We start from the raw sequence: 27,149 nt of genomic DNA on the forward strand, positions 1-27,149 counted from the left end.
TTGACTCCAGCGACAAGCGTATGGTACTGGGGACCAATTCTACCCCGGAATTACGACGAGGCATCGCAGTTTTGAATGCTACATTTCAAGGACGCAGTTGTAAACATTCGTATGGCGCGTCCGATACATGTTTGCATGACTGAGCATTATATCGCGTGCCATGTAGACGTGTATCCCTGCAAAATGCGCGTTCATTCGGAACTCTGTCCATGTTTAGTCAACGTGTTTATTTGACGAAAATGTGGTCGTAAGAGGCGAATAGACAGATAGGATGGTCATCAGGCGCGGCGACTTGGTTTAATGGCGTGCCATACTGCACCCGGGCGGCGTGTGAACCATATTCACCACAGCCTTGCTGCACCAGACGAAACCAGTTTGCACTCATAACGGAACCTGTTAACTATAGAAATAAAACCTTCTTGACAAGTCAGTCAGAATCTTTTTAAATTTAGACATGCACAGGGTGTTATAGAGAAAAATAATAGGTTGCATTTTTCAGTATCAGGTTGCACTTGCCGGTGCGTGTTTAATATGGTTAAATCGAACCCCGGCATCCCCACGTGGCACTAACGTATGTGGAGTACGTAGAAGTATATACTTTGTAAAACACATTTCGTGAATATGCAGAAACTCGGTTGTGATATATTTTGTAAAATAAACAATTGTTCGTTTTTCCTATGCTAGAAAACACCCTGTTATGCGGTGAAGTGTTCGTGGGTAGTCCCAAGCGCTAGCACCATGCATCTCAAATACCAAGCAGCGTTAAAGCAATCTCACAACATTTATGAATACCGTATCATCGGTATGGCAATATAAACAAAACACAATGGATATTTTACTTAGAATCCGACAAATATATTTTAAGAAATTCAGTTTCCTTACTGATTTCCTTACTGATGGAATATTACTGAGTGCGCCGTTTAACAAACAAACAAACAAACACATCATGAAAGGACAACTCCCATGCAGATGCCCATGTTGTTTGTTGTTTAACGCCGCATTTAACACTATTCCAGCTATATGACTGCGGTCTGTAAATAATCGAGTCTAGACCAGACAATTCAGGTATTGACATCATAGGCATCGAACTTCGTAATTTGGATACGATGACATGCATTAACCAAGTCAGCGTGTCTGACCACCCGATCCCGTTAGTCGCCTCTCACAAGCACTGTCGCCTTTTATAGGAAGCATGGGTTGCCGCAGACCTGTTCTGCCCCGGATCTTCACTGGTGCCTTCGCTTTGAGTACAAGTCACACACATTGTGTCACAATCTCATTAAAATCAGACCTTAGTTCTCGCTACCGCTAAGCAAAGCTTTGTTTAGCGGTAGCGAGAACTAAGGTCTGATTTTAATGAGATTGATTGTGTCATCACCTTCTTCTTCAAGCTCTAACCAAAAAGCCGATAACACCGGATCTTCACGGGCGATGCGTATGTGCACCTACACCACTTAATGCCTTTGTGTCACAACACTAAGTTACAACATGTTGTACATACTTTACATTTCATATATGTATATATACTTGTATTACCCACAATGGATAATTGACATTGTAGAACGGAGTGATCTGCCTGACTGATACTTATACAGCAAACAAAACTCGTTGAAAGCTGAGGGGCCAAAGCTGAGGGGCCTGAAATTAGCAGCCGGTTCGTTATTCGTTTTTCGAATAACGAAAAACAAGCCAGCACCGGGTTCGTTATTCAAAGGCTGTATATTAAACAACTGCAGTAATGTGATCAAATACATTGAAACTCCTTTAATATATGACAGCAGGTTCGTCTTACATCATCATCCAAAAGCTGTTTAGTTATTCAGTACTTTTGAATAACGAAAAACAAACCAGCACCGGTTTCGTTATTCAGACTTGGTGTAACAAAAATAAGATACCGTATTTCCAGTGGGTTCGTTATTCGTTCGTGTGTGTGTGTGTCTGTGTGTGCATGCGTGTGCATGTGTGTGCGTGTGTGCTTGTACTAGTCCGGACTGATGCCGAAATATAGTGAGAGCCCACTCAGATACCATGCCGCAGTTTAACATGAATACCCCACTAAGACACAGTATACTGCCTCCGAGCCGACCAGTCCTTGTTTTAGCCTCGCAATGCCGAGCGCCAGGCAGGGTAACAACAAGTACGCTCCGACACGGACATGGTGTGGTCGCCTCCATAAGCCGCTGACCCAGTGCAGGCTGTCACACAACAAGGCTGAATGTACACAATGAGGACATATTTCAAATATTGCGGTACATCACAGACAATATCTCATTAATGAAATTTATAGTATTTTCCTTATAAGTATATAATACTTTATATTTATTTTAGCTTTAGTAACTTTACATTGTAAGTTTCTCCTGTCTCATAGCTATGTGAGATTTCTAAAAGTTATCGAAAGAAATATTTAAAAAATAACCGAATTCACTAATGCTAAACGACTACTCAAAAAACAACAACAAAAACACACACGCTTGTTGACCTGTAAGAAGTCGTTACGTAAGCTGTATATTATGACACCCATCATCCTCGGCGAAAATAGCAGACGACTACTTCCTTAGTTGCCTGTCATTAAACAGAGTTGTAATACAATTGCAACTATATCCCAAAAAAACACATGGAGGATAGAGCTGCCAGTTCGACAGTCGACCCCCCAGAAGATGTGGAAGGTGAGATATGACAAATATCGAAGCAGAGGGCGTTAATACCATGTATCGACCGACGGGAATGCGTCTCCTGTGCTATAAGCCTCATATTGTGCCGGTCAGTGTGGAATCTGTTTGGTTACGCATGAGCACATTTCTTATCGACGCTTGATGATGTCCGAGTTGCAATCTATTTGTTACCAGCTGTGTGCACAATGAGATATTGAGTGATTAATCAGGTAGTAGTCCGTTGGTAATCCGTATGTTATGACATTTATGTGAACATGTTAACACAATGTTATTTTCATATTAATGTTTTCCACTGGTGCCATAATTAAGATACAAGTTTAAAAATACAGGGTGCCAACCCCCTTATAGTACGCTGGATTCCGATCCAGCGGTATTCTGGATGATGATTTAGATGCCGATTCCTGTTATGCAGTATTCTGGATGATGCAGTACGCTAGATGCCGATCCAGCAGTATTCTGGATGATGCAGTGCAGTACGCTGGATGCCGATCCCTGTTATGCAGTATTCTGGATGATGCAGTGCAGTACGCTGGATGCCGATCCCTGTTATGCAGTATTCTGGATGATGCAGTACGCTAGATGCCGATCCAGCAGTATTCTGGATGATGCAGTGCAGTACGCTGGATGCCGATCCCTGTTATGCAGTATTCTGGATGATGCAGTGCAGTACGCTGGATGCCGATCCCTGTTATGCAGTATTCTGGATGATGCAGTGCAGTACGCTGGATGCCGATCCCTGTTATGCAGTATTCTGGATGATGCAGTACGCTAGATGCCGATCCAGCAGTATTCTGGATGATGCAGTGCAGTACGCTGGATGCCGATCCCTGTTATGCAGTATTCTGGATGATGCAGTACGCTAGATGCCGATCCCTGTTATGCAGTATTCTGGATGATGCAGTACGCTAGATGCCGATCCCTGTTATGCAGTATTCTGGATGATGCAGTACGCTAGATGCCGATCCAGCAGTATTCTGGATGATGCAGTGCAGTACACTGGATGCCGATCCCTGTTATGCAGTATTCTGGATGATGCAGTACGCTAGATGCCGATCCAGCAGTATTCTGGATGATGCAGTGCAGTACGCTGGATGCCGATCCCTGTTATGCAGTACGCTGGATGCCACGCTGGATGCCACGCTGGATGCCATGAATGTTTATCTGCTACGTGGATTCCAACAATTCAATGTTGAAATATATTTTTCGTCTATTCTTCTTGCAAATTAATTAAAAATTTAGCCCTAAGCTTATGAGCATGCCTAGTCATGCAATGCATGTGAACATCCCCGATGAATGTGCTTGTACCAGCAGTGTCCTCTGATATGTCTCAAGAGTTGTTTTTTTGGATGCCAAGACAAATTAAGTGGTATACCAGACGCAACAATAAACTGGATATTTGTTTCTGTTGCTAAGTGATTTGTTACTGAATGTACTTTACAGTGTTTCTGTTTACCGATAATTAAATCTTTTTTTACGGGTATATTAGTGAGTGAGTGAGTGAGTGATTTGGGTTTAACGCTGCTTTTAACATTATTCCAGTTATGTTATGGCGTGTCAGCTTAATGTGGGAGGAAAGCCCGAAGTGATGCTGGTCTCAGACTTTTACCACTTCGATGAAACCCACGAGCATGGGTATGGTGCTGACAAACCTAGAAACATAATTGGGGCGAACCAGGATTCGAACCCACAATCATAGGTTCCTGGCGTGTCCAAGGGATGCAACCCTGCACAGCGAATCGCGGCGCTTTAGATGACTGAGCCACCCATGCCCCTACAGGTAAATTAGGCTTGGACTATTAATTCATGTGACTGTCAGTCCCTGTGGACTGACAAATAAAGTAACTTATAAATCTTTGTTGTTGAAAGGAACGTCGGAAATATTCATATAAGTATATTGTTCGAAAGAAGTCAGCTTATCTGTTACCATCAGGGTTTTCCCCCTGTCTATTGTTAGTGCAAAAATATAACATTTCCCTTTTCTTCAAGGTTTAAGATGTTTTTGTAGTGACTTCATCTATAAATATTAAAACAAAGAGAGAAGTTTGTCTGAACTTTGTGTGAATGACCTGGAGATCTAACTAAGTTACTTCAGAAATGACATCATTGTATTGAACATGATCTTGAAAAAATATAACAAGGTCATTTTCATACGTTTGTTGAAGTTGGGACTGACAGAAATTAGGGGGGACTGGTAATTTTTAGAGTTGGCAGTCCACCAGTTGGCAAAGGCAGTGGGAACACTGCTTTAATAAGGTAGCTGTATATGTGTCTAAGCTTGTATTTGCATTATATTTCTTATAAATATAAAAAATCCAAGATTTTTTTTTAATTTCAGGTTTAATTATCCTGAGTATGATGTAGTTTTGATCATGAGTTCATCTACTCCCATTGCAAAAAGTGTCTGTGTTGGACCGCCACCTCATTGTGTGTTCCGACGAGGAATATGAAACCTCGACATCTGTCAGTTTCTGGAAGCACCTGTAAAATCTGACTTGAAGCATCAATTTATAGATTGCCTGAATTTACCTCATGTTACACATTGGCTGAAACACGTAAGCACACATTGCTAGTAAGGGTACAAATATAATTATTATCTCTTGAAAATATTTCCAAACTTTGCATGGAATTATTTTGTACCAATAGGAAGTCTTTGTAAAGACATGAGAGTTAAAACATATGAATGATAAGGCAACATTTTTTTTATTTCTTGGTTTACGGTTTACTCTGATATTTCTCGCTGTGATCCTTCTCTAATACCATCAAAGCGTGTCAACGCAAAGTGCAAAGGTCACCAGTTTAATCATCGCCCATGCTGCCAAAATGGCAGCTTCTTTCATGCACTTCACCATGACTACCCTTTTAGGACAAAATTCTTGAAAAAATGTGAGTTTTTGGGGTTGTTTTTTTAATTTGCCTTCCTCACTTTTGAAATGAGTTTGAAAATCTGTAAACCAACACATAAAAAAAATGTTGCCTACCATTTGTTTTTTGTTTAACATTGCATCCAGCAATATTCCAGCTACATGATGTAAATAATCAAGTCACTGAAGCAGTGATTGATATAATCCACACTGTCGGGTACAATGACAGGCAATCATTCAAGTCCCAAAGCCTGACCACCAGGTCTAACAACAAGTATAGGTGACTGGGGATCTATTCTCACCTGGATCCTCCATGGAGCCATAAAACTACTGTTACGGACTGTATGACTGATTCAAAATTGACTGATTTTTAAAGCATAGTCATGTAGTCCATCGGTGGATCCAGAGGTGGGTCCAGGGGGTCCAGACTCCACAGTTTTGAAAACCAGAATGTGGTATGTTGTAGGCAGTAAAATTGACTGAGAGGATTTTGATGTTTTGGACCCCTCCCATTACAAAATGCTGGATTCGCCCTTGTAGTCTGTCTTGAAGTAATGTCAGTGGAGCTGTCTGCTATGAAAGGTTGATGTTTTTATTAAATTGTGATCATTGTAAGTGTATTTATTAATACTTCCCAATCAATGACATGTGCATGAGCAATGTATGACATTGTACAGACTGCGGTAGATGTGCAGACAGCTGTCATGGCAGTTGGAGACAACAAAGAAAGCATTTAAAAACTTGACTGCAATCCATTGCAGTGTTTTTGATCACAGAATCACTAAAACACTCTGTATAACACAGCTGTGTGCCTGCTATCTTGGTGCTCCTTGGACATCTAACTGTGTATAACACAGCTGCCTGCCTGCTATCTTGGTGCTACTTGGACATCTAACTGTGTATAACACAGCTGCCTGCCTGCTATCTTGGTGCTACTTGGACATCTAACTGTGTATAACACAGCTGCCTGCCTGCTATCTTGGTGCTTTTCCCACAAGTAACTCTGTATAAAACAGCTGCCTGCCTGCTATCCTGGTGCTACTTGGACATCTAACTGTGTATAACACAGCTGCCTGCCTGCTATCTTGGTGCTACTTGGACATCTAACTGTGTATAACACAGCTGCCTGTCTGCTATCTTGGTGCTACTTGGACATCTAACTGTGTATAACACAGCTGCCTGCCTGCTATCTTGGTGCTTTTCCCACAAGTAACTCTGTATAAAACAGCTGCCTGCCTGCTATCCTGGTGCTACTTGGACATCTAACTGTGTATAACACAGCTGCCTGCCTGCTATCTTGGTGCTACTTGGACATCTAACTGTGTATAACACAGCTGCCTGTCTGCTATCTTGGTGCTACTTGGACATCTAACTGTGTATAACACAGCTGCCTGCCTGCTATCTTGGTGCTACTTGGACATCTAACTGTGTATAAAACAGCTGCCTGCCTGCTATCTTGGTGCTACTTGGACATCTAACTGTGTATAACACAGCTGCCTGCCTGCTATCTTGGTGCTACTTGGACATCTAACTGTGTATAACACAGCTGCCTGCCTGCTATCTTGGTGCTACTTGGACATCTAACTGTGTATAACACAGCTGCCTGCCTGCTATCTTGGTGCTACTTGGACATCTAACTGTGTATAACACAGCTGCCTGCCTGCTGTCTTGGTGCTACTTGGACATCTAACTGGGTATAACACAGCTGCCTGCCTGCTATTTTGGTGCTACTTGGACATCTAACTGTGTATAAAACAGCTGCCTGCCTGCTGTCTTGGTGCTCCTTGGACATCTAACTGTGTATAACACAGCTGCCTGCCTGCTATCTTGGTGCTTTTCCCACAACTAACTCTGTATAACACAGCTGCCTGCCTGCTATCTTGGTGCTACTTGGACATCTAACTGTGTATAACACAGCTGCCTGCCTGCTGTCTTGGTGCTACTTGGACATCTAACTGTGTATAACACAGCTGCCTGCCTGCTATTTTGGTGCTACTTGGACATCTAACTGTGTATAAAACAGCTGCCTGCCTGCTGTCTTGGTGCTCCTTGGACATCTAACTGTGTATAAAACAGCTGCCTGCCTGCTATCTTGGTGCTACTTGGACATCCAACTCTGTATAACACAGCTGCCTGCCTGCTATCTTGGTGCTTTTCCCACAAGTAACTCTGTATAAAACAGCTGCCTGCCTGCTATCCAGGTGCTACTTGGACATCTAACTGTGTATAACACAGCTGCCTGCCTGCTATCTTGGTGCTACTTGGACATCTAACTGTGTATAACACAGCTGCCTGCCTGCTATCTTGGTGCTACTTGGACATCTAACTGTGTATAAAACAGCTGCCTGCCTGCTATCTTGGTGCTACTTGGACATCTAACTGTGTATAAAACAGCTGCCTGCCTGCTGTCTTGGTGCTCCTTGGACATCTAACTGTGTATAACACAGCTGCCTGCCTGCTATCCTGGTGCTCCTTGGACATCTAACTCTGTATAACACAGCTGCCTGCCTGCTGTCTTGGTGCTACTTGGACATCTAACTGTGTATAACACAGCTGCCTGCCTGCTATCTTGGTGCTACTTGGACATCTAACTGTGTATAAAACAGCTGCCTGCCTGCTATCTTGGTGCTACTTGGACATCTAACTGTGTATAAAACAGCTGCCTGCCTGCTATCTTGGTGCTACTTGGACATCTAACTGTGTATAACACAGCTGCCTGCCTGCTATCTTGGTGCTCCTTAGACATCTAACTCTGTATAACACAGCTGCCTGCCTGCTATCTTGGTGCTACTTGGACATCTAACTGTGTATAACACAGCTGCCTGCCTGCTGTCTTGGTGCTTTTCCCACAACTAACTGTGTATAAAACAGCTGCCTGCCTGCTATCTTGGTGCTACTTGGACATCTAACTGTGTATAACACAGCTGCCTGCCTGCTATCTTGGTGCTACTTGGACATCTAACTGTGTATAACACAGCTGCCTGCCTGCTATCCTGGTGCTCCTTGGACATCTAACTCTGTATAACACAGCTGCCTGCCTGCTGTCTTGGTGCTACTTGGACATCTAACTGTGTATAACACAGCTGCCTGCCTGCTATCTTGGTGCTACTTGGACATCTAACTGTGTATAAAACGGCTGCCTGCCTGCTGTCTTGGTGCTACTTGGACATCTAACTGTGTATAAAACAGCTGCCTGCCTGCTGTCTTGGTGCTACTTGGACATCTAACTGTGTATAACACAGCTGCCTGCCTGCTGTCTTGGTGCTCCTTAGACATCTAACTCTGTATAACACAGCTGCCTGCCTGCTATCTTGGTGCTACTTGGACATCTAACTGTGTATAACACAGCTGCCTGCCTGCTGTCTTGGTGCTTTTCCCACAACTAACTGTGTATAAAACAGCTGCCTGCCTGCTATCTTGGTGCTATGTGGACATCTAACTGTGTATAAAACAGCTGCCTGCCTGCTATCTTGGTGCTACTTGGACATCTCACTCTGTATAACACAGCTGCCTGCCTGCTATCTTGGTGCTCCTTGGACATCTAACTGTGTATAACACAGCTGCCTGCCTGCTGTCTTGGTGCTCCTTGGACATCTAACTCTGTATAACACAGCTGCCCGCCTGCTGTCTTGGTGCTACTTGGACATCTAACTGTGTATAACACAGCTGCCTGCCTGCTATCTTGGTGCTACTTGGACATCTTACTCTGTATAACACAGCTGCCTGCCTGCTATCTTGGTGCTCCTTGGACATCTAACTGTGTATAACACAGCTGCCTGCCTGCTATCTTGGTGCTACTTGGACATCTAACTGTGTATAAAACAGCTGCCTGCCTGCTATCTTGGTGCTCCTTGGACATCTAACTGTGTATAACACAGCTGCCTGCCTGCTGTCTTGGTGCTACTCTGACATCTAACTCTGTATAACACAGCTGCCTGCCTGCTATCTTGGTGCTACTTGGACATCTAACTGTGTATAACACAGCTGCCTGCCTGCTATCTTGGTGCTCCTTGGACATCTAACTGTGTATAACACAGCTGCCTGCCTGCTGTCTTGGTGCTACTTGGACATCTAACTGTGTATAAAACAGCTGCCTGCCTGCTATCTTGGTGCTCCTTGGACAACTAACTCTGTATAACACAGCTGCCTGCCTGCTATCTTGGTGCTCCTTGGACATCTAACTGTGTATAACACAGCTGCCTGCCTGCTGTCTTGGTGCTACTTGGACATCTAACTGTGTATAACACAGCTGCCTGCCTGCTATCTTGGTGCTACTTGGACATCTAACTCTGTATAACACAGCTGCCTGCCTGCTATCTTGGTGCTCCTTGGACATCTAACTGTGTATAACACAGCTGCCTGCCTGCTGTCTTGGTGCTACTTGGACATCTAACTGTGTATAACACAGCTGCCTGCCTGCTGCCTTGGTGCTACTTGGACATCTAACTGTGTATAACACAGCTGCCTGCCTGCTATCTTGGTGCTACTTGGACATCTAACTGTGTATAACACAGCTGCCTGCCTGCTATCTTGGTGCTCCTTGGACATCTAACTCTGTATAACACAGCTGCCTGCCTGCTATCTTGGTGCTATGTGGACATCTAACTCTGTATAACACAGCTGCCTGCCTGCTATCTTGGTGCTATGTGGACATCTAACTCTGTATAACACAGCTGCATGCCTGCTATCTTGGTGCTCCTTGGACATCTAACTGTGTATAACACAGCTGCCTGCCTGCTATCTTGGTGCTACTTGGACATCTAACTGTGTATAACACAGCTGGCTGCCTGCTATCTTGGTGCTACTTGGACATCCAACTGTGTATAACACAGCTGCCTGTCTGCTATTTTGGTGCTATGTGGACATCTCACTCTGTATAACACAGCTGCCTGCCTGCTATCTTGGTGCTACTTGGACATCTAACTGTGTATAACACAGCTGCCTGCCTGCTATCTTGGTGCTACTTGGACATCCAACTCTGTATAACACAGCTGCCTGCCTGCTATTTTGGTGCTCCTTGGACATCTCACTCTGTATAACACAGCTGCCTGCCTTCTATCTTGGTGCTACTTGGACATCTAACTGTGTATAACACAGCTGCCTAATTGAATTAAAGATATCTCTAATTGAATTTAAGATATCTGTAATGCATTTGTGGATATGTATAACTTATTTCAAGATATCTTGAATTGAATTTAAGATATCTTGAATTTATTTCTAATATATTTATGTACACTAGAATGGTAATTGTTTAATGATATCTTAAATACATTTAGAGATATCACAAACTAATTTGTTGATAACATCGTAACATTGTAAGATATCAGTAATTGTAATATGGATATCAGAAATGCCTTTAAGATATCTTTAATTATTTTTTGATATCTACAATTATCTGCATTTAAGATATCTTCAATTCCATTCAAGATATCTTCAATTCAATTCAAGATATCTTTAAAACAATTGAAGATATCTGTAATTCCGTAATAAATGTGAAAACGGCTTGCCATACTCCCTATCTGTTGTCTGGGAGAGTGGATCTTCATACCTTAGGCTAGCATTTATCTAAAAACTTCAAATCTATTAAACTATGTAGACATAACTCTTGTCTTATTGAATAGTATGTCTAGGAGATGCGCTCCCGTTACCTTAGGCTAGCATCTATCTAAAAAGCTATAACTGAAACTACTGATATTTTATAGGTACATTTTACCTGATGATAAGTATTACTTGCTAAACTATAATTATATGAAATGATGTATAAATATTACACCATGATAACTCTTAAAAGCACTTGATGTGGATCTAATTATTATAGGAAAACTTACCGGTGGTATAAATGTTATATCATGATAACTGCATCATCACATGTGTGGGGGGCTTAGTGCTGTTCCAACAATATTCTATCAGGAAATCACACATACAATTTTCTCTCCCACTTGCTGAGCAAAGATTCACTAAAACAATTTTTTTGGGTGCAGTTTACACAAAAAAGAATTTTTCAACCAAACCAATGAATCCTACTTCATATTTTACACAAGAAAATACTTTGTAGTATAAGATTTTTCCTGTGTTTTTGTTGTTGTCAAAAAGTGATTTTTAGTTAAATATTTTCTCCTTCCTTTGTGTTTTTTGGATGACAAATTGTAAAACAAGTAATTAAGTTGGTTTGGCCTAATGTTCATAACTGTGGAGTGAGAATCAGCACTGTGTGTGGCGGATCATTATGATAATTATGTTAATGGAAATTAACAAGCCTTGAAAATAAGATTGAATACGCTCATGTGTTATTCATAAAATTCAGAATTATTCTTTGTAATAGTTGATGGCATTGTGCATTTGGGAACTATCCAATGTTATACAAAAGTTTTGTATGAACTGCCATGATAGCTGTATTGAAAATCCCTTTTCGGTCAAGTATCTTTAACGACTGAACCATTTTGTAAACATCTGTGATACAATGATATGAGACAATTGACAAGTCCAGGTGAGCTGCATGTCGAACATCATGTCAGTATAGTCTTTTGAGGCAGTGAACATTTATTAAAAATCCAATGGACCTGTAATGCTAAAGTGTACGCATGTTTTGTTTTTTATCTATTAATTTATCAATAGCATGATTTGCCATCTTTGAAGTGTCAATCAAATGTTTGATGGCCATATTGACAAATTGATCTCCTCGGCTATTCAGGATATTATACACAGTATTGACAGATGTGGATACAATACTTAAACACCAACCATGATAAATAGCGGAATTATGATTGTGCGACATTGACATTTTCCTGAAATGTTGCTGGCCTTTGTGGCTCAGTCAGGGAGTGTCATTAAGTCTCTCTGCAGCATTTCAATTTATAGTGCAAGTGTATGGTGACTTAGAAGGTACAACCCTTATTCATTAACAGTGTGTCAATACAAAATGAATTTTGTGGAATACGTGCGTTCACATTCGCTGACATATGAGAAAACCATATTATATTAATATTTAATGTCAATAATCACTTCCTTTTACAGAAGCTGTTTTATGTGTTTTAAGATGTTTGAAACTTTAGCATTAGAACAAAAATACAAATTTGTATTTTAGTTTTGAATAAAAGATTGAAAATTGTAATTTTTTATTCTTTGAGGTTAATATGGAATTTAAGATGTTTGAATTTTTAGCACTAAAACAAACATACAAATTTGTTATAATAGATATAATCTTTCCAGATAAAGTGTGAAAATATAGTTTTTATTTTTAAATATTTTTTTATGATTATGAGAACAAGCTGTTAGTGTTTAATTCTTTCCTAATGGAATTCATTTTTGACCTACATAAAATATCAATATCTCAGATACACGATTTTCATGTATGCTTGCATACGGTCATGAAACATAAAACTATCCAATATGGCCTTGACAATTTGAATAGAAATGATATTTGGTGTGTGCCATGTGTTACCAGCTCTATGAGATACCTATATTCTTACACTGCAAGCATAATGCTTACAGCACATCATGCAGGTTGATATCTGCCGTATTACACAGACAAGTGTTTGTTCAAGACAAGGGAGTGAAACAGGTTGGAATGTAAGGGATTGTTAAACAAGAGGTACTCAATAATGAGTAACAGAGCTAGTGGAGGGCGATACCAGGAAGACAGATCACGAGACCATGGTTCAAGGAATAGAGACCATAGCCCAAGGTTTCGTGAACACAGATCAAAGTCTCGGGACAAAGACTCACAACCTCGAGACCAGGATGTACATTCTCGAAAGGGTAGTAGATCCCGAGATCACTCATATGAGACTATTGACAGGTTACCGTCAGCCTACAGTAGCAGTGATGATTACACATCATCTCGTGCAAAAGATCGGATACCAACTTCGTACAATGATAAGTCCCGGCGGACACATCGGATATTACCACAGACATACAGTAGCAGTGACGATTACACCTCGTCTCAAACATCAGATCAGATTCCAAGCATGAACCATTTAAAATTGCGAAGACCTGAGATTATAGCTCTGCAGTCTTATACAAGTAGTAGTGATGATTATACATCCGGTGAGAGGTTACGGAGATCAGAACACAGAGGATCCAGACCTCGAGATCGTACGCCACAGATGTACGACCGTGTGCCTCTGCGTTACAATGATTCCACTCCAGAACGGTGGAAAGGAGAGGATGCAGTACAACATCGTAGATCTGGCTCCAGAGATCGCGTTGGAAGAAACAGAGATGGAAATCTCAGAGATCATGCTTACTTAAGTCGAAGTCGCGATGATGTGATCAGGGTTTCCATGCCATATATACACGACCGTGAAACTCAAAGCCGAGATGATTTGCATCGAGTTGGGAACAGCACGATCAAATCTAAAGACAGGTCAAGTCACAGCCGAGGGGAATTCCATAAAAAATCAGATAGTGCATCACATTCTCAAGAACTGCCAAACAGGAGTCGAGATAGTGTGGATCGAACAAGGGCTAATCAAGCACATCCTCAAGAACGGTCAAATAAAACGAGGAAGGAGGTAGATCGAATAAAGGATAACCCCACAAAGTCTCAAGTCAAGTCAAGTAAAACTCAAAATGATGTGGGTCCAAGTAAGGATAGCAAAGCCAGCTCTAAAAGTCGTTTAGGTCGAAAAAAAGATCCTAAACGTGTTAAGCCAAAAATATCTCGGTCACAAGAGATTCTGCCAGAGCCTCGGGATCATAGTGCTCCTCGTTGGGATTATTGTAAGTGTTTGTCTTTTATTGATTTTGTCTTTCAAAACATTTATATTTTTAATAGTAACTCATTTAACATTAACGTTATCCTCTGTTGTGTTTCAGATTTACAATCCGACAAATATGGGTCTCATACTACCTTGTCCACAGTCAGGTAAGATTTGTCTGCTTGTTCATGTAATGTATTTGCCCCAGGCGATTAGAAAATTGACAAATCGTGGTGCGTATTAAAACCATACACAATAAGTTAAATTTATTTTCAGAGATTGAGTGGGAATGAACAATATCAGTTCAAACTAAGACTTTTTAGATAATAGTTTCTAGACAGAGAGTTATATGACACTTCTACGCTGATGTTTCTGTAAACATCTGCAATATGCACAAGAAATATGGACTGTCATGTAAAGTTTCAGCCTTATACTGGGGCACTTACAAAGAGTACTTACAGACTGGAATAGAAGTAGGTCTGTGGGTGCTTATTGGAGCAGGGCACTTAATACGGCAAATACGTATTTTGTAAGGTGATCAGTAGTCTGGCTGGTTAACCCTTTGATCTATTAGAGTTGTAGTGCTTTGTTTGGATCTGTATTGTTGAAGCTGATACGTCATGACAGAACAGAAACACAGTTTAAAGCCATGTTAAACCCAACTTGCCAACATGGCCTACAGATTGAAAGTTTGCAGTAAAAGAAATTCTCTCTGATTCCTATCTGACTAAAATGTCTGCTGAAAACAGAGGAACAGCTGCTTGCATTTAGCTAAACAATTATCGTATTCGACGTAATAAGCGCCCAGGGCGCTCTTAAAATTAGAAATTGGGGGCTGTTATTAGAATATAGTTTCAGTGAAAGAGTCGAAAGATCGTAAATTTTATGGTTTCTGCTGACAGCCTGAAATGATACAAAAGAAAAGTCTGTGCGTATTATACATGACAGATATATTTTTCCAGAATTTAATTGCCCGTAATTAAGGGTGCATATAACACACGGGTGCGTATTATACACGAATAAATGAACACGAATTGTGTACATTGATCAGTCGGAAGGGTGCTAATTGGGATTGTTCACTAGCCAATATATTGGCAAATATTGCCGTGGTAGCTTATTAGAGCGGGGCGCTTATTACGTCGAATACGGTACATGTCATGTGTCTGATGAGACATGACAACTATGTTTCATTGTGAAGCCCATGTATGCATGCCCCTGATTGATTATTACATGAAGAATATCAATGACAGGTAAAGGCATGTTATTGAGTGACAACGGAGATGGTGTGAATGATGTTTTTCCAGGAAATGTTCACTTTATTGACCTAATGAATGAGTGAGTATTGTTTTACGCTGCTTTTAGCAATGTTCCAGCACTGTAATGACGAGGGACACACTAACACGCACACACTAACACTAGCACACATGAACACTAGCGCACACGAACACACCAGCACAATAACATCAACACTAAGATTATAAAAGAATGTCTTGTTTTCTCTTTAAGTCTTGTTATGTTCATTCAAACAATAGTTTGAAAGGAGACAAACTGAGCCCTGCATTTCTGCTGAAAAAGGCTTCGGGATTAGTCACTGCCACACGTGTGCAAGGACCGCAGTTAGAACAGTAATGAGAACCACTTTGTTATTAATGTGTCACCTGCAGGCTTATGGAGTGCCACATATCAGCATGTAGGGAGAGAAAATTGTAGCTGTGTGGTTCAGAAGTTTGATGTTTTTGTCTGCTAGTGTGTGTTTTGGTAAACAATTCCAAATTGTACACACATTATTAAATGTGATCTTTTCAATTATCAAACATGTTCTTCAAAAACGTGTGCTGTACCATTAGATTGCAAATAGTCAACTTAGAGGACTGGCACACTGAAACAAACTCAAAGGACTGTGTTATCTGGCAGTAGAGATTGAAGCGTTTGTAAAATGTTGAGTGCTGTTGAAGCAAGATTTTAGCAGTATTTGGCAGTGAGTGATCTGCCATGAGTAAACTTGAGCATGACAGACTTATCATTTGAGAAGTTTTGTGATGGGACCGTTTCTAGAAAAAATGACAGAACCTCGCGACACAAGGGCGATTCGAACCCTTTTACAACTTGTCTTGCATCTTGTCTACTTGGTTAGTGTGAATGGATACATATCTGAAAACACCAAATTCTTGCCAGCTTACAACACTATTCCGGATTCAAGAACAGAGACTGCCTGTAACATTTGACAGTGACTTAAATCTGGCTCATCTAGAGGACTGCTGCCACTTACACGACCCCTTGTATTGCCTTTGTAACTGTAAACCTAAAACTGTGTTGTAGTATGACTTGTTAATTATTCATTGATCTTGTGTGGTCATTTACTGATGTCACAACTTAGTTCTGTAGGAACCAGTTTGTTTCAGTATAACTTGTTAATTATCCATTGATTTGTTTCAGTATAACTTGTTAATTATTCATTGATCTTGTGTGGTCATTTACTGATGTCACAACTTAGTTCTGTAGGAACCAGTTTGTGTCAGTATAACTTGTTAATTATCCATTGATTTGTTTCAGTATAACTTGTCAATTATTCATTGGTCTTGTGTGGTCATTTACTGATTTCACAACTTAGTTCTGTAGGAACCAGTTTGTTTCAGTATAACTTGTTAATTATCCATTGATTTGTTTCAGTATAACTTGTCAATTATTCATTGGTCTTGTGTGGTCATTTACTGATTTCACAACTAAGTTAGGAACCAGTTTGTTTCAGCATAACTTGTTAATTATTCATAAATTGTTTCATTATATATATATATATATATATATATATATATACTTTTAATCCTCCATAGGAGAGTTACAAGGTATAATATTAAAGATAATTACATGACAATAATTACATTGTCAGAGAATACCACCATATACCACTGTGGTAACGGATTTTCTTAGTAAATTCCGTCCATATATTGAAAACGGTAGAGTCCTCGAATTACACTTCGTGAGTAAGAGCGACTGGTATCTGGATCAGTATCCAAAGGTGGCTTACAGGACAGCAAACAAGCTACAAGATCATAGTCTGATTTGCTGTGGAGTTCAACGCTGATGTCAACGGACCTTTACACACAATGTCACACCATAAGTTCTCTCTTATTGTTTCCTTACTCACACAGTGGCACAGTACGTGACTCATTAAGTCATGGTAGTTAATACCACAATGTGTACAGGTACCATGTAATTTCCCCGGTCTCCACATCGCACACATGTGGACAACAAAACAGGCAGCTGCCTTTAGCTCAGGATAGTCTCTAGCTATCCTCCACGCCACGTGTTGGGTCACATCCGGATGAATACTCTTAAAGTGCACAGTGTCAGGGTCTGATGAAAGTCTTTCCCGCCATGCTCGTACTTCAAAAGTATTCACGGCTTCTTTGACTGTTCTTTTCCATATATTCCGTTCCAGGAATGTACCGGAACTAAGAAATGCCTCCAGATGACAGTACAATGAATACTGGTGGAGGATGCGACATATGTCTGGGACAAAGCCCATACTTGTGGATGAACACTTATGTATATACATGGAGATACGAGTCATAAAAACCTTCTTAGAAAGCAGATGATTAGAACAATTACAGAGGTGGCCAAGAAAGAATAGCTTCCTGATGTTGATAAATGATTCTATGGGGAGCCAGCCGAGAAGAGCATTAACTATGTCAGACCTAGTATGACGTGGAAGTCCCTGTGCCATTTTGGACCTCTGTGCTCTTTCTAAAGCCAGAATTTCTGCCTTAGAAATCATCGACCAGAGTTCACACCCAAACATAGCCTTTGGAATACAAACTGCCTTAATAAGTTTTAAACTTGTCATGGGGTTTAGAGCGCGTTCATGCAGTCCCGATTTGACGAGTGCCATGGCTGATGCTTTCATCTTCGAGCAGCTCTCCAGAGTTCTCTCCCATGAGTTAAATTCAGAGTTCAATATAATACCAACGGGCTTAAGCTCATTTGTCACTGGGATATCGCGTCCATAGAGTACAACACTAGAAGCAGCTGCTTTTCTGTCACTATATCTGACAATCTGGCTCTTGGAGGGAGAGAAAGTAAACCGCCAGTCTGAACTATATCTTTCACAGATGGTCACCATCTTCTGCAGATTTGCTGATACTGGACTAACAATTGCTATATCGTCCGCTTGAGTGGGTGCCATTACATGGATATCCAAGATCACTACACCAAGTTTGCTGGTGGACAGTTTCTGTAACAGTTCATCTATGTATAGCAGGTAGAGTTTTGCCGACAGGACGCTTCCTTGCCGAACACCTCTTGATAACGGAAACCAGTATGATCTTGTGTTATTAACAAGGACGCTGCTCTCGAGGAACTTGTAGCTATTGTCAAATATCCTCCACAGTGCATCTGGGATTCCAAGATGATACAGCTTGTATAAACGCTTTTGAACTGTCTAGGAAGGCTACGTTGATGACGTCCGATCGCTCTTTATAATGAAGTATTGATTCTTGTACAATAAAGTAGGTGTCACTGGAGGAAACGCCTTTCTGGAAACCACATTGTTGTATACATGGAAAGGATTTACTGTTGGTGAGCTGTGGGATTCTTCTGCTTACAATGACTTCAAATACCTTGTATATAACGGCAATAGGGTTACACCTTGATAGGAATCCGGTAACACGCGAGACTTGTTGCCTCCCTTGAATATCGGAATGATAGTGCCCCTTTTCCATTGGGCAGGAATGTATCCAGATGTAATAACGAGGTTAAAGAGTTCTGACAAACACTTTGTAAGGTATTTTCCACCATATCGAAGATGTTCATAAAATATGTTGTCCATCCCCGCAGCCTTGTTGCGTTCTGGGTTTTGCAAATTGATGTTATTTCCCCTGGACTTGTTAGAAGATCAACTGATGACTGATCAGTGTTCTGTATGTCTAAACGTTTCCTTGCCGCTCCAAATGTTTACAGACTTTTGTCTAGTCGAGGTTGTGATGCAATACAATTCTCAATAGTCAGGTTGTGATGCAATACAATTCTCAACTGTAAGGTTGTGATGCAATACAATTCTCAATAGTCAGGTTGTGATGCAATACAATTCTCAATAGTCAGGTTGTGATGCAATACAATTCTCAATAGTCAGGTTGTGATGCAATACAATTCTCAATAGTCAGGTTGTGATGCAATACAATTCTCAATAGTCAGGTTGTGATGCAATACAATTCTCAATAGTCAGGTTGTGACACAATACAATTCTCAGTTGTAAGGAGGAGCACGGGTGGGGAATATCACATTGCACCGAATGTTCAGTTAATCGTTACAAAGTTGTCGTGGCTGCTGCTGGTCAGCTTATCTGGAAAAGGAGTGTCCTATGTATAAGTTCAAAGTCACAGTGAAGGTCATGCATAAAGTTTATTTGCCATTTTCGCTAAAATGCAATTTTCTGTCGATATTTTTACATTGTCTTACCCATATACTCATTGATTATACTGGTGAACAGGACTTTAAAATTTGGAAATGTGTTTCCTAAAGAAGAAATGATGACATTTGATTTTCAGGAGGATTTTTTTTTTTATAAAACATAATTGAACACCTGATGTTACACCTGATTGTAGTTTTAAGAATAATTGAGCTCCTAAATGTTAAACAATATGGTTGCTCTCTAAGAATGGAAATATGCCTTTGGGTTCCTCACTATGTTTGTGATAAGATGTTTAGGCTTTGTGTACATGAGTAATTCTTGTGTCAGTATGCCTGCCATTTTTGTCGTTGTTGAAGAGCTCAGTAAATAATTATAGCCCATGACATGCAAAATAGAATTTCTTGGTTTATTTGCACTCTTTTCCTAGACATGAGAGCTGTATGAGATAAAATCTTTCAGTGCTTATCATGAATTTATGAACAATGGTGATGAAGTGTAACCTGTGTAACACAGTCTGAATAGTGCAACATTGTTTCAATTACATGTGGATCATATACCCCTCCATCTGTGAAACCTTGCCAATTCCCATTGGTTACTGTGGATAAAAATGCAGTGTGATTGGTGGCCAGATCACTGTGGTGGTCCACAAGTTTATGTCCAAACATAGCTATGGCACTTAACCAATATTGCAAACCAGGCTGGATGTAGAAGATTTAGAAGGCTTTATACCCAATAACACCCTAGGATGATAAATGTGATAACCTGTGGCATGGCAGAAGGTAGATTTTTGTATGATGGGAGTTATATCCAAGGGTAGATAATAGGCCGTGGTTATGTTGGAACTTAGGATGTTAGTTATTTGACACGGGCAATGTGCAGGGATGTATAAGCAGTTGCTATGCAGTTTGCTGTGGTAAGTTTAGTGTAACAGTTAACACGTTTAACACCGGAACCTATAGGAAGGTGTAATATATTGTTATGCAGTTAGCTGGGATGTGTTTTATGTTATGTAAATGTTAATGCATGAGAAATTTATCATACCTTATCCTATCACAAATTAAAGTTAATGTATATGTAATGACTTTTGTATATTCATTTTGTCCAAGGGTTTGTCTTGTAGGGAATAAAGTAGGTCCCAGTACCATATGCTTATCATAATTAAGAACTGCCACTGGAACTGGAATCAAACCGCTGGAATGGCAGAATATGAAATAAGATCTACAGACAGCTGGGATAATTGACACGTTACTTACATGTTGTGTAACTAAATGGATCAGGTGTAGTCAATTACACGTCATCATACCTTGATGGTGTGGAATGCAGGTGATTATAGCAATCACGGGATTGTTTGGTTCAGACTTGATTATTTATAGCTAAACTACTTAGGCTTTAATTATGATATAGTGAAATTGCTCATCATAATCATCATCATTTTCATCATCATCGTCATCATCATCATCATCATCATCAACAAATGCTTTTGGAGGTGATTATTAGGCAGACCCATTTAATTGGGGATACTTTAAGATTCAATCTGAATAGCCTATCAAACTTTTTCGATGCATTGGTTGAAATGTTTGGGTGACTCATTGATATTATATTTATGGCCCAGGGAATTACAACTTTAACACAGACACTCCCATGCCTCTAGCTACATTATTGAGACAGTTACACTAATAAGTAGGGATGTCATGAATCAGGTGTCGCACGATATGATACATATCGTGATACAGGAGCCACAATACGATACATATCTTGATACTTCATATACAACATTTTGTGCAGAAAACCTGGTCATTAAACGGAGAATAGAGTCTATAGACTAATTTATGAAGGTAAAGGAGGACAATTGACCCATCAACATGACACTGAGTCAAGTCAACGATTCTTTATAAAAATAAAATACCAAAACAAATAAGTTTATGTATTGTATTATGACAGGCAGCAAGGAAAAGCTTGTCAGTCTTGTTATCAGGCCGGTTTATAATCAAAAGATAACCAAGGAAGTTATTAGGAATGAAAAAAAAGTTTGTACTTGCAAATTGAAATCGATGCGAGATCAACAAGGACAATCAATGTGGGGTTAAATGTGAACTGATGCCAAATTAAGTGTCTCGGGTATCGTAGCGTGCAAAGTTTGTCGACGATACACCGGCGTACTAGTGAATCGCAACACAACTAGTAGACAGTTACATGGGAAACACATATCTAATGCAAGACAAGGTTATGTAACTCTGTGCGACCAACTCCCCGCCGTTTTATTGCTGGAATATTGCTAAAAGCGGCGTAAAACATACTCACTCACTCACTCACTGTGCGACCAACAAAAATAATCCTCCAGAATTGAAAACAATCTTTGTCTGATGCTCAATAGAAAGTGGATGTGTTTCAAGTATGAGTGATGCTTGATGAATGACTTGCTTGATGAATGAGTTGCTTGATGAATGACTTGCTTGATGAATGACTTGCTTGATGCTTGGGCAATACTTTCTCATTGTATGTTTTATGGATTTCTGGTAACTAATTCTTATGGGTTGGTTGAAATAAAAGTAAAAATATTTGTAAGTATGTTTTTGTAGATCTGTATTATTGATTTTGTGTGGTATGGAGTTTCTTGTGTCAGTTGCTTTAAAGGGAAAGACTAAATGGATAGATGGATGGATGGATGGATGGAAAGATGGATGGAAGGATGGATGGATGGATGGATTGTACCCCATGGTCATTCCAGGTTAGAGCACCAATTGACCTCCTTGTGGAAGCAAGGCAAGCAAGCTAATATTTGATACATAAAGCTGTAGGAGTTAGTTTCCAGTGTGTACATGTGTCAAGTATTGATTTGTTGTCAATCAGAGATCAAAGACGTTTTAGGATGAGTTTTATGAGACAGTCCTGACAACAACCTTTGTACACAGGCCATCTGCTTCAACATATACAGAGGGTAACTTACAGAGAGAACATTTGTTAACAGAGAGAATTGCTAAAGTTGTATCCATTTTCCAATTTTTTTTCCATTTGTTATACAGTAACATGTTCTCATACTAAAGTACTCACGGAAATGAAAAAAAAAGTTTTTTCGATCTCAGATTTTAAATATATGCAGTTAATATACAAAATATATAAATATTCAAACAACTCAATTAGTTCTAATTGGGCCTTGGCACAAATACAGCGTATCAAAGGTTTTTTATGTCTTTTTACAAGTAAAAGTGTGTAAAAATATGAACAAAACAGACTATTGTGAAACTGAGCATAACCAGGTGTTAGTAGATCAAGGTGAATGTCCATGACCTATGACACCTTGACGACAGGTGAAAACAGGTGATTGAAACCCACGTGCATGTGATTTGTCAGTGGTTAGTGATTTGTGAGTGGCATTGTGGGATAGTGAATCATCCTCAAAATATCAGAATGTTAAAGTAACATATTCCCTTCTCAAACAACAACTTACATGTCATTATTATTATGTACATAAACATAGCTGTTATTTTTATTGTTGTTTTGATAACTTTTTTCCAGGCTAATTTGCATAATGCCTATAGCATGTTTCTGCCATGTCAATTTGGACTTAGTTTTATTTTTGAATGTTGAAAGTGCCTACAAATTACCTCCTGTAAAGTACATTTTGTATTGAGCACTGAGATAAAACTAGCAAATCCAGACTAATACTTTTCCAGTTGTTTTGTTATTTCGTATTTACATCTACGTAATGCTTTGTGTCGATTATTAAATCCAGCAAAACAGTTTTTTTTTCATTTCCTTGAGTACTTTAACAGTTTCTGTTGCTTCATATGAATTTTGTGGGTTGAAACAGGGAAAACATTTCTGAGTGAGGGAGTTGGGTTTAAGGCCGCTTTTAACAGTATTCCAGGTATATCACGGCGTGTCAGCTTAATGAGGGAGGAAAGCCCGAAGTGATGCAGTTCTCAGATGTTTACAACTTCAGTGAAACCCACGAGCACGGGTATGGTGCTGACAAACCTAGAAACATAACTGGGGAGAACCGGTATTCGAACCCACAATCATAGGCTACTGGCGTGCCCAAGGGGCATAACTCTGCACAGTGAATCGCGGTGCCTTAGACGACTGGGTCACGCGTGCCCAAAAAATGTTTATGAAAAAGCTTGAAGAAACACAGATGTTGCTTTTGGTTGAAACAGCTTCATATTTTTCCCTTGGAACTGCAAAGTTCAGAAAGACACCACTTTGGATTGTTTTGATGAAATTTCGCACCTAAATGAAAATGAGAGATGGCGAGCCATAGTAATGCTTGAATCTGGCACTTTGCAGTGGGACATTGCACTTCAAGTCAACATCCATATGGAATCCAACCACGCATCTTTGACACAGGTTCAAGACAGCAGGTCTCACAACTCATACTGTACAGAGCTGTATTTGAGACGACAGTCCAGTGACATCAATGAATCTACATGTGCCATGAAATGGGGTTTTACGTCGAGTTTAAGATTATTGCACTTATATAGGGAAGTGCATGCATGTGTGTGTTTGTTTGTTTGATGTTTAATGCCGCACTTAGCAATATTCTAGCCATATGACGGCGGTCTGTATATAATCGAGTCTGGACCAGGCGATCCAGTGATAGACATCATGCACATTAATCCCCGCAATTGGGTTATTGACATGCATCAACCAAGTCAGCGAGCCTGACCACCCGATCCCATAAGTCGCCTCTTACGACAAGCATAGTCGTCTTTTACAGCAAGCATGGGTTGCTGAAGACCTATTCTACCCCGGATCTTCACGAGTCGCACGTGTGTGTGTGTGGCTGCTTGTACTTGTCTGGACTGATGATTATTTTATAGTGCTAGTCCACTGAGATACCATGTCGCAGTTTAACATGAATACCTCACTCAGACACAGTATACTGACTCCGAGCTGACCAGTCCTTGTTTTAGCCCCATAATGCCAACAAGTACCATCTTGGAACATCTTTTGGTCTGACGTGGCAGGGAATCAAACCCCAGACCGTCCGCTCTGTGGGCTGATGCTCTACCACTAGACCACAGCATCAGTGCGAGACACCTGACCAGATGTCCAGTCTTGACATCAGACGTGGAGCAGGGGACTACATGTTGCTATATTTGTGCAGCAGTATCTGACTCAGAACAACGTAACAATATGGTACCCTAGTCTGTAAGATTCTATCACCAATCAAACATGTCTGGGATGAAAGGAGTGATGTTTGCAGTGTCTGCCAAATCCTCCAACATTGGACACAGTCACTACAGACGGTGTAAACTTTCCTCTGAACTGCCTTACATGGCATGACCAGGTACTTTCATGCGACAGGAGCGTTCTTCATATGGACCGTACGGAATGGACCGTGCCTTTAGAAATTTTCTTTCCAGATGATATGATTTCATCCACGGCAGTAACAGTTTTTGACCGATTATCTTAGTTTTTTGTTTGTCAAAATAACTTTTAGCTGTGAGTATGTTTAATATGTTGCATCATGACACATAACACAACCTGACCTTGGACGTATTCATGACTAGGTGTATTATTATAGTCAATTCAATATTTTTACCAAATTCTGCCTATATGATGAAGCAAAACTTATTGTGACATTTTTCAAATTCACAGTAATTAAACCTAGATACTGACACTGCTACAGGCATTGTTACAGATGCAATGAAGTAATAAGATGATATACTTTGATACTATGGTTCTTTAATCATCTGGTAATAGTAGCAATTTGGCAACACTGTTAACACTGTATTACCCCCCTTTATCTATTAAAACATTGTTTCCAGCTAGAACATGAGGGAAGGATTACATGTTGTTCTGTTGTTTGTATAAACACCACTTCCTGTGCAACAGGGGGGAAAGTTGTTTCCCATTATATATTTTGCATACTTAAGTCATTTTGGTATGACATATATGTTTTTATGTCATAAGCTTATGTCATGGATAAATATTTTAGTTAAATGAAAAACCCTTATTATTTAAGATGATACAATCAGCCATGCTGATAATGATAAGATTTCTAGACACAAATTATCTCAGATATTCCAAATTGCTACAAGTTATGGTTGGAATCTTGTTTAGTTCTGTTGCAGAATTTCTGTGGATGTTTGTCAGTGACCTTGAGTCACAAGGAGTTTATCACTTTCACCTGTGTCTGCTTTGCTGCTGTCAGTCATGACGGCCACAAGGATTTGGTGGTCACACGGTGTGACCTGGATATGTGTCAGTCTGAATTGTTGCTCATGGTATCAATCACTGGTCTGCATGGCTCAGTTTATTTACAGGCTGCCGCGATATAGCTGATATTCTATGACCAATGATTATTTAATGGCTCCCATGATACAGCTGATATTGCATGGCCCAGGATAATTTAATGGTTGCCATGATACAGCTGATATTGCATGGCCCAGGATTATTTAATGGCTGCCATGATTCAGCTGATATTGCATGGCCCAGGATAATTTAATGGCTGCCATGATACAGCTGATATTGCATGGCCCAGGATTATTTAATGGCTGCCATGATTCAGCTGATATTGCATGGCCCAGGATTATTTAATGGCTCCCATGATACAGCTGATATTGCATGGCCCAGGATAATTTAATGGCTGCCATGATTCAGCTGATATTGCATGGCCCAGGATTATTTAATGGCTGCCATGATTCAGCTGATATTGCATGGCCCAGGATTATTTAATGGCTGCCATGATTCAGCTGATATTGCATGGCCCAGGATAATTTAATGGCTGCCATGATACAGCTGATATTGCATGGCCCAGGATAATTTAATGGCTGCCATGATACAGCTGATATTGCATGACCCATGATTATTTATACGCATTAAACACTAATTAATGAGTTTTGATGTTTTTGTCCCCCATGGAAAGACATTACCACGAGGACATAACACCGGAAATACCATGTCAACAAATCCATACTGAAGTACGCAAATTAGTCATGTAATTACACTGTCTGGCTATAAAAAGTGTTCTTTGTATATCTGGACTTATGTTTGTACCTTTTTTTATTAATTTTATTCAAAATTCCTTTTAACATTGTTTTAATTAATTTTGGCGAAATTGTGTGTGAAGTGATCGGAAGATAGCACAACTCACCGTTATTAACAGCAACCACAGTCAGATTACCGCTATTGACGCTTTGAAACGAACTTTAGTTGACAGAGAATGGATACATATATAATAAATGCCATACTGTGACTCGTTAAAAGTCATATTTGTTTTTGTTGGACAATTCTATGTCAACATGTAATTCTCGCGATCGCGCGATCACGTGCACGGGAGCCTTGACGGTGACTGGTCAGACTGGTTCCATGTAAAAAATATTACCCGGCAATAGCGATCAGCTGCTTTGCTTAGGGTTATTATTATTTTAAATATGTTTAGTAAAAGCTGCATCTAAATTAACAAGATATTGGAATATATTATTCCTGATAAAAAAGATAGTTTCAGATACAATTTTTGCCGATCCTTGCATTAAAATCCTGTAAAGTTATATCATTGGGTGTG

General features: G+C 40.0%; 1 protein-coding gene across 2 annotated transcripts in view; it reads left to right on the forward strand.

The window, feature by feature from the left end:
• The first annotated feature begins 2,543 nt into the window (after nt 1-2,543).
• Nucleotides 2,544-27,149, forward strand: part of LOC124142332 (caspase-3-like) — a 150,573-nt gene continuing 125,967 nt past the window's right edge. Inside the window, exons 1-2 of one of the 2 annotated variants that reach the window (XM_046510749.2) lie at nt 2,544-2,666; nt 14,351-14,399. In XM_046510749.2, coding sequence (XP_046366705.2) covers nt 2,615-2,666; nt 14,351-14,399 — 101 coding nt within the window. In that variant the 5' untranslated portion in view covers nt 2,544-2,614. Of the gene's footprint in view, nt 2,667-12,991; nt 14,255-14,350; nt 14,400-27,149 lie in introns of those variants that run through there. The other variant, XM_046510748.2, reaches the window with a different exon arrangement.

Source organism: Haliotis rufescens, unplaced genomic scaffold (genome assembly GCF_023055435.1).
Source record: "Haliotis rufescens isolate VD_foot unplaced genomic scaffold, xgHalRufe1.0.p SCAF_11, whole genome shotgun sequence".
In the NCBI taxonomy this organism is placed as follows: Eukaryota; Metazoa; Mollusca; class Gastropoda; order Lepetellida; family Haliotidae; genus Haliotis; species Haliotis rufescens.